General features: G+C 39.8%; 1 protein-coding gene across 1 annotated transcript in view; it reads left to right on the forward strand.

Annotated features, from left to right (window-relative positions):
- Nucleotides 1–16,066, forward strand: part of glsl (glutaminase like) — a 32,198-nt gene that overhangs the window by 6,766 nt on the left and 9,366 nt on the right. The window contains 14 exon segments of the mRNA XM_056451603.1: nucleotides 982–1,016; nucleotides 4,054–4,159; nucleotides 5,532–5,629; nucleotides 5,631–5,656; nucleotides 5,729–5,795; nucleotides 5,866–5,931; nucleotides 5,933–5,953; nucleotides 5,955–5,980; nucleotides 8,879–9,008; nucleotides 9,172–9,239; nucleotides 15,406–15,569; nucleotides 15,691–15,749; nucleotides 15,822–15,866; nucleotides 15,948–16,006. Of these exon segments, the coding sequence (XP_056307578.1) occupies nucleotides 982–1,016; nucleotides 4,054–4,159; nucleotides 5,532–5,629; nucleotides 5,631–5,656; nucleotides 5,729–5,795; nucleotides 5,866–5,931; nucleotides 5,933–5,953; nucleotides 5,955–5,980; nucleotides 8,879–9,008; nucleotides 9,172–9,239; nucleotides 15,406–15,569; nucleotides 15,691–15,749; nucleotides 15,822–15,866; nucleotides 15,948–16,006 (970 nt within the window).

The following is a 16,066-nucleotide window of genomic DNA, read 5'->3' on the forward strand; positions in this document are numbered from 1 at the left end:
AGCATAAAAGGTAGTCATAGGGCATGTGGCGGCCAGTGGCACCCCTGTGAATTGGTATGTTGTCCAATGTAAAGTGAATGGCAGTTTTTTTACAATGGAAGTCTATGGGAATGTTGCTAGGGTGCTGTAAGTGGTTGCTAGGGTGTGGCTAGTAAGTTGAAAGGTCATAAGTGATTGGCAGATTGGTAGTCTGAGTCAAATGAGCCCAACCTTAAGTCTGTATGAGGTCAAACTGAAGTTATGAGGTCACAAAGTTTGGTCCAATGTTAAGTAAATGGGACTTCTCCGAACTCTTTTGGGAAAACTGGAAGTCAGATCAGTTTGAAAAAATATAGCAACTTAATTCAGTATAATTTGGAGGTTTGGAGTTCGTATGAACGGTCTAGGAGGAGATGCGTTCTTAAAATAGTCTAAGAAGAAGAAGAAGAAGAAAAAGAAGTTTATGTAGTATAACAGTATGTTGTCTTTCTCAAGCCACCATAATGGGCTGAATTTTACAGACAAAAAGTTTGTCTTTTTACTTTCCACAGAAGACAGACAGGAGTTCAAAATGACAATTGTGCAAGTAAATGAAAACAGAGGTTTTATTGTTTTGGCGACTGTCCCTTTAAGGTTTATTGTTGATTTGAATGGAAGATTTAGAGTAAAAAAAGACAAACTGCACCCGTCCACTCTATCCACAGCTAAACCGTTTCATATGTTTTAGCCTTCAGTGTTATTGTGTGGAATTCGCTGAGGTTTGGACCCAAAAGAACAACACAAACAATGTCTTAAACTCGCAAAAACTTGGTGTCCTAGATTTCCAAAATAGCCTTATATACATTCTCTGCTGAGGCGATGCTTAGTGCGTTTCAACTTTCAAAATCCCTCTTAAATCTCACACTCACAAATAAGCACTAATCTTAATCTTTAAACCTCTGTCGAAAATCAGCGAGGAGGATTTTTCTCATGCTGTGTTTTTTTTTTCATTTTGTCCTTCAGAGATTGGAGAGCTGACGGAGCCGCTGAAGTTGAAGGTACATGCTGAGTCCTGCAGAAAGCATAAAACAAAAAGCTGGAGGCGGCTTATTAAAACACACACTTCACTACACCTGTGCTCATGTGCTGCTGCTGCTGCTGCTTTACTGCTTTCTAAAGTCAGCCAATCTGCTGACTTTTCACAAGAGAAGTTTGGATATTTACGATTTAAACAGTTCACCCAAAAAAATTAATCTGACATTTGCAAAGCTTTATGAGTTTCTTTCTTCTGTTGAAGGCAAATATAATATTTCAAACAATGCTGAAAAACAGTAGCCATTGTCTTCAATTGTATTTGTTTTTTTACTTCTATGGAAGTCAATGGGAAATCAACATTTTTCAAAACATCTTCTTTTTTGTTTAGCAGAAAAAAAAATTTGGTTTGGAATTATTTGATGGTAAATGAGTACATTTTAATTTCTGGGTGAAATATCCCTTCAAGATCCTAGTCTAAATGTGAAGCTCATCATTTTATTAATGCTTGTGTATTGAAAATGTTTGTTTCAATCAATATTGCAAACTATTTTTGGCAATAAAAATTAATATTGCGAGAAAAGTCTTTAAAAGAATGTTTTTAAAAGAGCTTTAGTAGTATGGAAAATACATTTACACATATGTTTGTGGACACTTCATTGGATTGTTAGTTGCAGTTAATCGAAAATGCATTAGCATTACATTTATTATTACTATTATTTTACATTTATTATACATTTACATTCATTCATACATTTTCCTTCAGCTTTACAGTGCATTATTTATCAGGGTTCACCACAGCGGAATGAACTGCCAACTATTCCGGCATATGTTTTACACAGGGGATGCCCTTCCAGCCACAACCCAGTACTAGGAAACACCCATACACACTCATTCAGACGCACACACATACTCTACAGCCAATTTAGTTAATTCAATTCACCTATACCGCATGTCTTTGGACTGGGGGAAAACGGAGCACCCGGAGGAAACCCATGCAAACACAGGGAGAACAGACAAAACTCCACACAGAAATGCCAACTGGCCTATCCAGGACTCGAACCAGTGACCTTTTTGCTGTGAGACGACAGTGCTAACCACTGAGCCACCCTGTCGCCCTCTACATTTACATTACATTTATTATAATACTGTTTTCATGAATCCAGTTATAAAATAGACTGATAGTACACCTTTAAACACTTTGTAATTTCATCATTTGGCTGATTTGGAGTATGAGTCAAGTTTAATCTGAACACTACAGTTGAAATTATAATTAATTATTAAATAATACTTTGAAGCACAACAAAATATTGGTTAACAATTATTCATTATTGTTAAGATTAGTAATAGACCCTTTTCACATTTCTGGGTTTTCTCAGTAGCGGAAGTTGTTATAGTTGGGAAATTTAGAGCACAGTGAATGAGAGAATACAACAACAACAAAAAAAACTTTTTCCAATCTTATTTGCTCAAATAATAAAAGAAAAAACTGCACTATGAGGTTATAAAGGCTTTCAGAATAAGGAAAAAAAAAAGTGTGAGACTGATGACGGCAAAAGATAAAAGAAAATCGGCACACTGCCACTTTAGCTTTCAAAACATGGTCTTCATCAGGTAAAACAATACAAATTGGAGTACTAGAGAAATAGTGATACAACTCTACACATCACACCTGCACACCGGCTTGTTGGCTAACAACCCAAATGGATGCTGAAGTCTATTTAACTGAATGTATGTAATTACATTACAACATGGATGTTGTAAAAGGAACCTTATGAAATTGAAATTAGTCACATTAAGCTTTCATCAGACGTTCATCATTGCCTGAAAACACTAGCTGTGCATATAGCCCATTGCTACATTAGTCTTACTTCACTTCAACAGCTTTCAGCCTTAAGCTGCGGTCACACTGGGCTTTGGTGTGTGTGAAATTCTGTCGTTCGGCGCTGCGAAAAGGGGCAGGATTAAACAAGATGATTAGACATTAAAAAAGAGAGCGATTGCGCCATGTTTTAAATTTCTGTCCAGAGAGGTCATGTTTTGATCCTCGATTGGTCTCACGCAGTCAAGTGATACGATTTCAGAGTTCACCAAGCTTGAACTTTGCACCGCAGCAACCTGCGAAACTTGACGCATGACCTTGCGTTTCCGGTCTGATGCATTTGCGTGCGTATGAATGTAAGTCTATGGGAGGAAAGCCAAGTGTGACCGCAGCTTTACTCTGCTTAATTGTACCATGATAGTACTATGATTTCACACAATTCCTTCATGTTGTTCCAACACAAATCGATTTAGTTAACTTAATCATTTTTAAAACAATTAAGTTGTCCCAAAAACCTTACCAAACTACGTTGTTTCTATTAATTTTAAATAATTTGGTTTAAACAAGCAGCAAATATAATTTTTTCAGTGTAGGATGTTATACTAGGATGTAATGGATGACAAATGTCATGATGTCACACTCAGTCACCATTTCATTAAAATATGCCTTTGTTTGTTGTGAATACACACCCTCTAGAGGTGAAAATTACATACTGTGGCTTTAATATGCACTATTCCACGAATACCTTTGATAACTGTTTAAATCCAGAATATTCCCTTCATCACAGTGTGCTGGACATTGCAGACACTTTTATGTGCTGCTCAGCATAGTACATCTGCAAACACAGACAAGTTCTTCACTTCACCTGTAATAAAAACCCAGCCCCACAGACGTTGTTTCTGCCGGAGGCTAACAGTTGTTAGCTAGCATGCTGACAAGACAGAGTAATGTGTCTCAATATGTTTCCCCACAGTCCTAAACACCTGCAATTAGTTAGACTTCAAAGGCGAGTCTGGCTCCAGTATTATGTTCATCGTTGTATTTCATCAGCCTTCAAAAAGTGTAGATGAACTAATTTAAGCACAGCACACCTAGCATTTCTGCCTACATTAAAGCATTCATCCAAAAAATATTGCAATGTTTGCTTGCTGCTACATATGTTTTATACATAATAATAGTCTATATATAGCTAGTTGTGCTCATTCAAGCTCTCAATACATGTTTTTTTTTTATGTTACTAGGAAACTAAATCCGCAGGGAACATTCCTCAACATGTGCCAAGAAATACCTTTCCACAGCAGAGGCCAGTCAATTACGTCTCTCCAGGCTCAACAGGTGAAACAATGCGCACATTTATCTCCAGTGGCACATGTTTCTCCTCCTGTTAATTCCCTTTCACTTTATGTATGCCTTTGTACTCTTTGCTTTTCTTTTGTTTAAATGATTTCAGCTCTCAGGAGGCAGCAGTGTTTTAATATTTCTCCAACATTCTGCTCAGTGTTTGTCTGCACCTCTACCTTAAGTGCCGAACGCCTGCAATTAATTGCTTGGCATATGAGCAGCATTCTAGCCTTGCTTTGTAGATAATACAGCGTTGTTCTAATGTGACTTTATTAATATTTAGGTTATTTTTCCTGATTTGCCTTACATACCCTTGAGATCATAATGCAGACAATTAAATTTTTTCAGTAATATAAAGTTTATCATACAGTATTTTTTCTAGTTAATTTGGTTGTGGTTATACCATACGATTAGAACACTGTTAACAAAATAACCAACCACTTTAGAAAAAAAAAAACAATATTTTGTTAAGAATAATATAATTGTTGAACATTTCTGAAGGTTAGAGTAGCAAAAAATGAGTAAGAAGTGAACAGGGCCTTACTTTGAATGTCTTCAGCACATCAATTCAAGTCAATTCTGTTCAATTCATGTTTACTTTATATAGCGCTTTTACAATGTAGATTTTGTCAAGCAGCTTAACATAGAAGTTCTAGTTAAGTCCAGATTTACCACCATAGGCCATTATTTCCTCACAGCACATCACAGTGCACAATGTAAAGTCCATAACACTGGGTGAGTGAGTTTGTGTGGAGGAACTTGACTGCCTGCACAAAAGTCCTGACCTCAACCCGATTGAAATCCTTTTGGATAAATTAGAGCTTGTGAGCCAGACCTCAGAAATGTGCTTTAGAAGAATAGTCGAAAATCCACATAAACAGACTCCTAAACCTTGTGGAAAGCCTTCACAGAAGAATTAAAACTGAAATAGCTGCAAATTGTGGGCCAATTCCATTATAAACCTGACAGATTAAGATGCCATTAAAGTTAACGTTGGGCAATATAGTGTATAGAAGACAATGTAAGCATATAGCATGCGAAAAGTTTGGTGTCAGTGAAAATATTTTTTAATACATCTAAATTATTACATGTTTCAGTATCAAGCGTTTTGTCCGTAGCCAAGAATGCTTTTCAGTTGTTTTCTCTGATGCCAGCAGCATGACGAGGCGCTGAGTGTTTTGTTCACACAGAGCATTGTGTGCCTAGAGATTTTTTTTTAAATGTGCCAAAAGTTGGAGACAAGTGACTTCAAAAGCTGACCTCAAACTTTTCAACAGTAGTATTTAGTTGCCAGGCAAGAACTGTTTTTCCTTCAGGAAGTACTAATGTATTTTTCATTTGTGCTCTGATAAAATCCCTGTTGTTTTCCCTCAGCGTGCATCTTTTATAAGCAATGGGGGCACAAAACGGACTGTACCGGAGCACGACAAACTTCATGCCAGCCACGCGTGCCAACACTTGGGCCGACCAGACACCCCATCAAGGACATTTTAAGAAAAAAGTGTAAGTCTCAGATTTACTAAGCAGCATTTTCTTCACATATTTTACAAGCTGCTAACCTGTTGTTCTCCAAAGGGCTGCTGATGTGTTGTTTGATAGTTTCGCCTCTGGAGGAAGAGTCAACTGCAATCAGTTTTTTGAGGTACTGAGCGGTATTAATATTTGTTAAATTAAATAGTGTAGAAATGTCATATCTTTGTTTGCTTCAACAGGCCCTGTGGAGCTCAGGGATCATACGAACAGATCCACGGATTAAAGACTGCTACAGCCTGATGAGGCAAACTACAAGAAGCAGATGGAAAGTGTTGACAGGAGCACCTTTCACAGGTAAGTCACAGGTTTGCTCTTAAAGGGATAGTTCACCCTAAAATTTAAATGTACTTACCATTAACTCTCTCAAGTGGTTTCAAAACCTTTAAGAGTATTTGTTTTTCCTATGGAAGTCAATGGTTTATGATTTTCAGCTTTCTCTTCTTTTGTGTTCAACAGAATAAAAAAAAAAAAACCTCAAACAGGTATGAAACAAGTAAGGGTGGGAAAATGATGACAGAATTTTCAGTTTTGGGTGAACTATCCCTTTAAATTGTTGATGCACACGATGTGCTTTAACTGCAGACTGTCAGCTTTAATTTGAGGGTATTTACATCCCAAATCAGGTGAACGCTGTAGGAATTACAACAGTTTGCATATGTGCCTCCCACTTGTTAAGGGACCAAAAGTAATTGGACTGTTGGCTTCTAAGCTGTTCCATGACCAGGTGTGTGTTATTGCCTCATTATCCCAATTACAATGAGCAGACAAAAAGTCCAGAGTTCATTTCAAGTGCTATTTGCATTTGGAATCTGTTGCTGTCAACTCTCAAGATGAGAGTTCCAAAGCGTCAAACAAACATCAGTCAAACAAGCCATTATTAGGTTGAAAAAACAAAACAAACCCATCAGAAAGACAGCAAAAAACATTGAGTGTAGCCAAAACAACTGTTTGAAACATTCTTAAAAAGAAACAACGCACCAGTGAGCTCAGAAACACCAAAAGACCTGGAAGACCATGGAAACAACTGTGGTGGATGACCAAAGAACTCTTTCCCTGGTGAGTAAAACACTCTTCACAACAGTTGGTTGGCCATATCAAGAAAACTCTCCAGAAGGTAAATGTAGTTGTGTCAGGGTCAACAATCAAGAGAAGACAACACCATAGTAAATACAGAGTGTTCACCACAAGATGTAAACCATTGGTGAGTCTCCAAAACAGGAAGGCCATGTTATAGTTCTAAAAAAGCCTTTACAGTGCTGGAACAACATCCTATGGACAGATGAGATCAAGATCAACTTGTACCAGAGTGATGAGAAGAGAAGTGTATGGAGAAGGAAAGGAACTACTCATGATCCTAAGCAGTGAAGCATGGTGGTAGTAGTGACATGGCGTGGGCATGTATAGTTATCAATGGAATTGGTTCTCTTCTATTTTTTGATGATGTGACCGCTGACAAAAGCAGCAGGATTCATTCTGAAGTGTTTCAGGCAATATTTTCTGCTCATATTAAGCCTTCAGAACTCATTGGACAGTGCTTCATAGTGCAGATGGAGAATGACCCAAAGCAAACTGCAAAAGCAACCAAAGAGAAGAGAAAGAAGTGAAATGTTATGCAATGGCCAAGTCAATCACCTGATCTGAATCTGATTGAGCATGCATTTCACTTGCTGAAGACAAAACTGAAGGGAATATGTCCCAAGAAACAAGCAAAACTGAAGACAGATGCTGTAGAAGCCTGGCAGAGCACCTCCACCAGAGCATCCATCTGGTGATGTCTATGCGTTTCAGACTTCAAGCTGTAATTGACTTAATTGAAAGGATTTACAACCAAGTGTTAAAAAGTGAAAGTTTGATTTATGATTATTATTCTGTCCAATTACTTTTGGTCCCTTAACAAGTTGGAGGAACATATGCAAATTGTTGTAATTCCTACAGCATTCACCTGATTTGGATGTAAATACCCTCAAATTAAAACTGACAGTCTGCAGTTAAAGCACATCTTGTTCATTCCATTTCAAATCTACTGTGTTGGTGTATAGAGCCAAAAATGTTAGAATTGTGTCGATGTACAATATTTATGGACCTAACTGTCCTTTTCATAAATCATGAATATATGTTCAGTGTCCATCTTTGTAAACTTCTCATAATATACATTGCAGCTTCAGATTTATTCAAAGTGGCTGAAATGATTAGTTCTAGAATCTGGTCTCCTTAAGTCCCGCCTATCTGAAAGCCTGCTCTTCTCTGATTGGTCAGAAATCAATAAAAAGCACAGACGAGGCAATTTTTTTATTATACCATTTCATTCAACTTCTTGGCTGCATTTGTAGCAGAGACTCTGGAAATACATGCATTTTTTTAATGACATTTTTATATTATGTACAATTTAACTTTTAACATATTGTTTAATTTAAAGAATTTAGTTTTCAAAAGCCATTTTCAGTTCAGGTATGACCATTTAGCCACCTATACATTTTAAAAGTATCGATTTGGCACCACTATTATTAAACAAACCAAACCTATACCCAACCTTAGTTACGAAGTGTTGTGAGAAAATGCACCAGTACTTCACTGTGTTGTACTATCATGCTCACTCTCTATAAAGAGACGCACTGGATCAAGAAATTATCAAAACACATATTTATTAACAAAGACACTTACTACAGGCACTGGAACATATAAACGCAGGCCAAACATCAAGGGATGACAATTTAAGACCAGACAAGGATGACCTGAACAAAGGAGCTTAAATACACAGGACATCATTGAACTAACTACACACAGGGGCGGGAAAACAGAACAAAGGAGCATATGATAATCACAGAAGCACATGGAATAACACAGGAGCACATGGAACAACACACTGGGAAGTCACATGTAACAACAAACGCAGGAACACCAGAACATAACGTGACAAGTACCATGCACAGATTATAAATGATAAATAAGGAAATCATTGAAATTGCATTACATGGGTTTGTTTATTCAATATTATAGTTTTTAAGCGAACTTAACTTAAAATCTAAACACAATTGAATATAATTGGACATTGAATATATCAGGTGGAAACACAGCCTTATCATGCACTATGATGACCTCTGAAATGAAGAAGCATTTGAGGATCTCTTTAAAATACCAATGACCCTTAATCTTTTGTGCAACTAATACATCTGATTTCTGAACATTTTGCAGGTGCGTGACAGGCTTTGTGTCGTTCATCCTGAAAGCACTGCAGGGGCGATTTGTCATTCCGGATTTCTCAACTTTTGCAGAGGAAACACAAAAGCTGTTTATTAAATGCAAACAACTGTCCTCTGTGAAGGTGCGTCAAATCCATTTACGCTTGTTGTTGTTGTTCATTTTAAATATCAAGTCTGGTGAAAGAGACGTGAAATAATGTTTAAAGTAGCACCGTTTTTTTCCCTAATTGTTTGATTTGTGGAAAATATCACAACGTGACTCATATCCTGTGTATTTCTGGACAGGAGAAAGAAGATGTAGGAGACGGTGGCACAAAATGGGGCATTTCAGTGTGTACTGTAGATGGGCAAAGGTAAAGTTTCGCACAGCAATTCAGTTTCAATTGTTTGTTAAAATGATCTCAACAGGGGGCCACTTTTTCGCCTTAGGGGGTCCATTATTGAGGTCTACCAATTATTGTTTAATGGCAAATCTTTTGACGAATGTTTTTTTTTTTTAAGATATAACAAAAAAGATTATAACATCCTATGGAGTCAATCTAGGGCCATATATACTTGCAAAATAAAGAAAGTTCTGCAAACAAAAAAGTATTGAGCAAAAAATAAATAAATGCAATCTTCCAAAAAATCTAAAATTAATTTTTGAGAAAAAAATGTACTTTACTAACAAAAATAAGAATTGCAAAGGGAAAATTAACTTTTGAAAAAAAAAAAAATACAAAGATAGAAAAAATAAAAAATAAATAGAAAAAATAAAAAAGAACTGCCAAATAAAAATAAGGTAAAATATTTGCAATAAAAAAAATAAATATTTATACATAAATACACACAAAATGTATATGTAAATGTGTGTATATATATTATATCTATATATATATATATATATTATATATATATATATATATATATATATATATATATATATATATGTATATATATATATATATATATATATATATATATATATATATATATATGTATATTATATATATGTATGTATGCAAAACATTTGTTATAGCATTGCCTTTAAAAAAACCTGTCCAGTCAAAATGTTCATTTTGGTTTGCTTTTTAGTTAACTGTGAGTTTGCAATGCTGTTTTCACTTTACACTTTACAGGCATTTTACATACACTTTTATATACACTTTACACTATCATACATCCGGTGCAATAAGGTGCAAGACGAGTTTGCCCCAACGTGTTGCTATTTTCAGACCAGTGCAACCTTAATTTCCTGTTTTCCACCACATTGTTTAAATAGCAAATCTATTTGTGCCACTTTGTGGACTCATCGGTGTTCTGGTCTAGGAAAGAAGTTAAGGCGCATTGTTGGCGTGATACTATTTTGAGAAACTAAAATAGACTGTGCAATAGACCAGCTGAAAGCAGGTCTAAAGTCCAACGTAGAGTGCGTTAGTTGTGTGCCTGGCTTACACATTGCTTAAAACACACAGGATGTACAGCAATACACAAATATCTTTACAAATAAAAAAGAATTAAAGGATTAAAATCAACACTGTGTCCTTATCCAAGAAAGAGAGATAGTGAAAGTAAAGGCCAATTGGAGGAGGCCTCGTGCTGCAGATGGTCTGTTTAACGGTTTTTTTCGCTAGTAAAGCATTCAGTTTTTTCCACTAACAAAGTCTGCCATGTAAATAGTAAATGCGCCATGGTGCAACGCAACTGACTTTTAAAGGGAATGGGAGATGAGACTCTGATTGGTTTATTCTCAAAACACACCCATAAGCTCAACCCTGTTAGACCATGTGCCGCAGGGCATTTGTTTTCCATCCTTAAAATAGCAAAAGTGGATTCAGACACGCCCTTAAGCTTTTGTACCCTGCTCTTTAGACTTTGCGCCTAGCTCGTTAAAATAGAGCCCCACGTTTCTGTGCATTTTGTGGCCCTGATTTGACAAGGGGGTGGAGTCAAGGGAACTTCTCCATTTATGACAGGCCCGAATTGCCTCTATTTAAGCAACATCATCACCTGGAGACACAGTATCACCGAGGTGGCCTTATAGCCCAGTAGGTCCAGGCCTGCCGTAAACGCCCAAGTTCCCCTTTGGATGGGGAACTTCAATGCTATAGTGGAATTATTCCACTTATGGGAATTTCCTTCAAAAAGCCAATCATCTGAAAGAGTATGTAAACGGGCCAATGAAATGCCAAATGAATTGGCAGCGTCAGCTTGCGCACCTGATGCTTGTTGCAATCAATTTAGCATAAAAGCACAGCGAAAGCAAGATGAGGCATCCTTTTTTCTTCAGACTTCCAGCCTTCTGAGAGAGTCAATGAGGGTTCCTCCTGCTGATCATCAGCGTTTCCGAGCGAACGAGAGCGGGTCTCCCGGTCCAGAGTGTGATACACGCGGCGGCAGATGGTCGAGCTGGGTTTCTCCCTTGCCTGGCGTTCTTTGGGTCCGGTCCTCCAGAGCGGTTTGTATATTGCACTTTCACCTAAAAGTGCAACACAGTCGTGCAGCGCGTCCTTTTCAGGACATCGCTCTGACTGTGCAATTCTGGATGCGGTGGTTTCCTGTCCTCGGATGATGGGCACGAGCACTGCATTGCATGTCTGTTGTCCAGCTTGTTAATGAGGTGCTTGCGGGCAGTACATGCCGTCACTGCGGCAGCATGTCTGTTGCGCAGTTAAGATCGCGGGTTGCTCTTGCAAAAGAGCCACCCACCCCAGATGTCTCCTTCTCCGCGGCTGGGCACTTGGGCAGATCTGAGGATTACAGGCATGCGGACCTCTCGCTCCTCCACGCGCTCCATCCAAGCTTCGAGTGAGAGAAGCCGCTCCATCCTAGGATGGCTCCGCCCTCTCACTGATAACATGGGACTCAGATGTCCACCGCTGCATCAGAGGATGGGCTGTCATTGTCTAATTAAGGATTCCCTCCCTCCGCTCCCTCCCCTCGGGAGCGAGCGCGGCGGCGGATCTAGAAACAGACGTGATAACCGTGCTTTCCCGGGCTGCTTTGGCCGTGGGCCTGGAGATGGTTTATCCCCCAGCCCCGCAGCCGGACCGACTAGATGGGTGTATGTGTGAGGACAATCCAGCCTCCCATCCCTTTCTTCTTGGAAGTGCACAGTGTACTCTCACGCCGTCTGCAGGGCACTTTTCTCTGCCCGATCTGCATGTCCCTCCACCTCACCACCCTTGATGGTGGAGCAGCCAGGGTGTACGAGTCGATTCCCCAGATTGAGAGTGCCACTGCGGGCCTGCATGGTGCCTCTTTCTGCTAGAGTATGCCTCGTCTCCCGTCCAAAGCGTGTCAAGTTTTGTTGCCTCCCCGGAGCCAGAGCCTACACAGCCTCGGGGCCAGGCTGCCTCCACCCTGCACGCTACGGTCCATGTGTGCACGCTGGCCCAGCTGCACGAGGGTGGTTCCAACCCAGACTTGTTACAAGCCCTGCACCGCACCCGACTGAGCTCCACGGACCTCAAGTCCACTGTGTGTGGCCCGGAATGGACGATGGCTACACTAGTCCATTCTTCCACGCCACCGTCAGTTTCTGCGGTTTGCATTCGAAGGTCGAGCTTGGCAATACAAAGTCCTCCCCTTCGGGCTCTCTCTGTCTCCACGGGTCTTCACCAAGCTCGCGGAGGGTGCCTTAGCGCCCTTAGTGTGCATGGCACGCGGGCACACACCGAGTCACTGTTACTGCGCTGTGTCGCCGCGCCCTGAGCCCTTAGAACAACCCCTTGTTCCTACAGGCCGGAGTGCCTCTAGGACAGGCGTCCAGTCATGTTGTTGTTTCAACAGATACTTCCAGCACGGGCTGGGGGGCTGTGTGTTGCGGGTATGCAGCTGCAGGCCTGTGGAAAGGAACCCAGTTACATTGGCATATCAACCGCCTAGAGCTGTTAGCAGTGTTCCTCGCTCTCCACCGTTTTTTTCCAGTGCTGGAGCAGCAGCACGTGCTGGCCAGGACAGACAGCATGGCGGCGGTGGCGTATATCAACCGCATGGGGGGTATTCACTCTCGCCGCATGTCTCAGCACGCCCGCTGTCTGCTCCTCTGGAGTCATACGCGGCTGAAATCGCTGCATGCCATTCACATTCTAGGCGAGCTCAACCGTGCAGCCCACGCGCTCTCACAGCAGCCTTACATCCCGGAGAATGGAGACTCCACCCCGAGTTTATTCAGCTAATATGGGCGCGATTCGAGGAAGTCCAGATTGATCTGATCTGTTTGCTTCCCCCGAGAACGCTCATTGTCAGTTGTTTTTTTCCCTGACCGAGGGCTCTCTCGGCACAGATGCACTGGCCCACAGCTGGCCTTGGGACATGCGCAAATATGCGTTACCCCAATGAGCCTGCCCGTGTAGTTACTTGCTAGTTGCACCTTTCTGGCCCAACCAGACCTGGATGTCAAAGCTCTTCCTCCTCGCAACGGCCCTTCGCTGGCAGATCCCTTTGAGAGAGGACCTACTCTCTCAGGGACAGGGCACCATCTGGCACCCTCGCCCCGAACTTTGGAACCTCCACGTGTGGTCCTTAGACGTGAGGAAGACTTAGGTAACCATCAGGTTAATACCATCACTCAGGCTAGAGCCCCCTCCACCAGGCGCGCCTACGCCCTGAAGTGGAGTCTATTCACTGAATGGTGCGTCTCTCGCAGAGAAGACCCCCGAAATTGCCAGATCAGCAGTGTGCTTTCTTTCCTCCAAGAGAAGCTGGGGAGCAGGCTGTCACCCTCCACACTCAAGGTTTATGTGGCTGCAATCTCCGCTCATCATGACATGGTGGCTGGCAGCACCATGGGAAGGCATAACCTCATCATCCGGTTCCTCAAAGGCGCTAGGCGAATTAATCCACCCGCCCCCCTCTCATGCCCTCTTGGGATCTCACCCTCGTTCTCAGGAACCTTACATTGTAGGTCTGCCCTCTGGTCAGCCCGCGTTTTGGGTATAGGTGCCCGCTATGCGTGATCCCCACTAGGCGATCCCATACGCTTATTCAGCCACGGTGCAGCCCCCCCTCACAGGCGGACCCGTGTCTTCCTTTATTATATGCGTATTCCCCCTTCTCAGGGCTAGTCTATATATTCCGCCATCATATCTCCCCATTTGGGTAGCAGGTGGCCTCTGCAGCATCCTCCCCTTCGGGACTGCACGCTTTCCAAACGTACTGTCGTATATAAATTCCTAGAAATTATCTAGACGCTTGCGGCTCCCGAAAAATATATCTAAATCCGTAAATCTTCTTGAAGCGGGATAAGTAAGGGCCAGGGAACACATTGGAAGACCGCGCCTCTCTATGATGCAGGTGCGCTCACGCTTGCCTGGCAAACCTCTCATCGGAGGCGGAGGTAAGGTGCAGTCATTATGACGTTTTCCAGACATTTCCCATAACTGGAATAATTCCACTATTGCATTTCCGTTCTATTTCTCAAAAATGTATTTGCAATTTTTGGAGATTTGCATTTATTTTATTTTTTTGCTCAATACTTTATTTTTTATTTGCAAAACTTGGCTAGAGTATATATGGCTAGATTGACTCCGTAAACATCACAGTAATAAAATTACATTTGAAAAAATTACCATAATAAACATTATTAAAAATATATTTGTAATCAAATTTGGGTCACACTTTACAATAAGGTTTAATTAGTTAGTGTATTTACTAAGCTGAACTAATTATGAGCAAATCCTGTACAGCATTTATAAATCATAATTCAAAATTTACTAATGCATTATTAAAATATAACGTCATGCTTGTTAACATTAGTTCATACACCATGAGTTAACATAAACTAATAATGAACAACTGTATTTTTATTAACTAATGTTAACATGAACAAATACTATAATAAATGTATTGTTCATGTTAGTAAAACATTAACTAAAACAAACTTATTGTAAAGTGTTACCCATATTTGTAATAACACATTTCATACTATTAGTTTTACTGTACTATCTGTGATGTTCCACAACTGTCTTAATATAAAGTAAAGAAATGCAAAATGCAGCACCTGAGTGGTTGACAACCACATAAACTCTGTGCTGATCTGATGATCTGGTGTGATAACCAGAATTTGAATTTCTGTCAATACATGCAAATTCTCTATTTACAATAGAAAATGGATTGTACATGTATAAATATGCACATTTAAGACAAGGTGGAGGAAATTAGTAAAGTATAGCAGTTACGGCATCCCTCCTCCACCTTTTAAATGTTATGGCATGCCAGAAACTTCAGTATCAGTAATGTAAATATGACTTTAAAAATGTCTACAGTGAAGTAAAAATGTCAAAATTGTACAAAAAAAAAAAGTAAAAATGTCTCAGTAAAGTAGTAAATATGACTTCATAAACTGGCAATGTTTCATTTTTGACTTAGAAACTTGTATTGTAACTAACTAAATTGTAACTAAAATTTAAATTAAAATAAAAACATTCATACTATGGATTAAAAGTAAAATAGTTACTATTTTAATGTTATTTATATATTATGAATTAAACATGCCCACTGAAGTTGAAATGAGATTGTTTGTTTTCTGGAGTGTAGACTTTCTTTAGGAGACTGGGCTGAACCTTGCATTCTAGGAGAAATCTCCTGGCCTCTCATATACGGCCTGGCAGTGGACCAGCAAGGCTCAGACTACGTGCACAGATATGTGGGAATGGAGGAATATTCCAAATACGAGTCTCCATTTACCCTGACCAAACAAGGTAAGTTCAGTCAGTTCATTCCACACACTGCAGCTTCTTTGATTTATATTCAGTCTTATCCAGAGGAGTTTGATGTTCAGTTCAAAGATTTTATGCTTCATTATAGAAAATGTGTTTGCAGGTGTTCCTCATAGTCCGCTGGTTGAGACCGGAGCAATTATCTGTACTTCTTTATTACAGGTAACATTTAATATTTCTCATTAAAGAACAAAAATGTACTTTTATAGACTGTTCTTTGTGCTTAAAAACCAGCTAGCAACAAGACCAGTCACTGATGAGGAGGAAAAGTACGAGTCTGTAAGCTTAACTTTTATATTAGTAGCTACATTCGATTAAAAAACTTTAAAGTAAATCATAAAGCAATCTGTTCTCATCCAGGTTTTGAATATCATCCGAAGACTGTGCAACAAAGAGCACGTAAACCTCAACTGCACCAGGTATTTTAGAGATTTGTTTTCTGAGAAATCGATTTTGATTATTTGTTGGTGTTAATTGTA

The sequence above is a fragment of the Danio aesculapii genome, chromosome 25 (assembly GCF_903798145.1).
Source record: "Danio aesculapii chromosome 25, fDanAes4.1, whole genome shotgun sequence".
Taxonomy (NCBI): domain Eukaryota; kingdom Metazoa; phylum Chordata; class Actinopteri; order Cypriniformes; family Danionidae; genus Danio; species Danio aesculapii.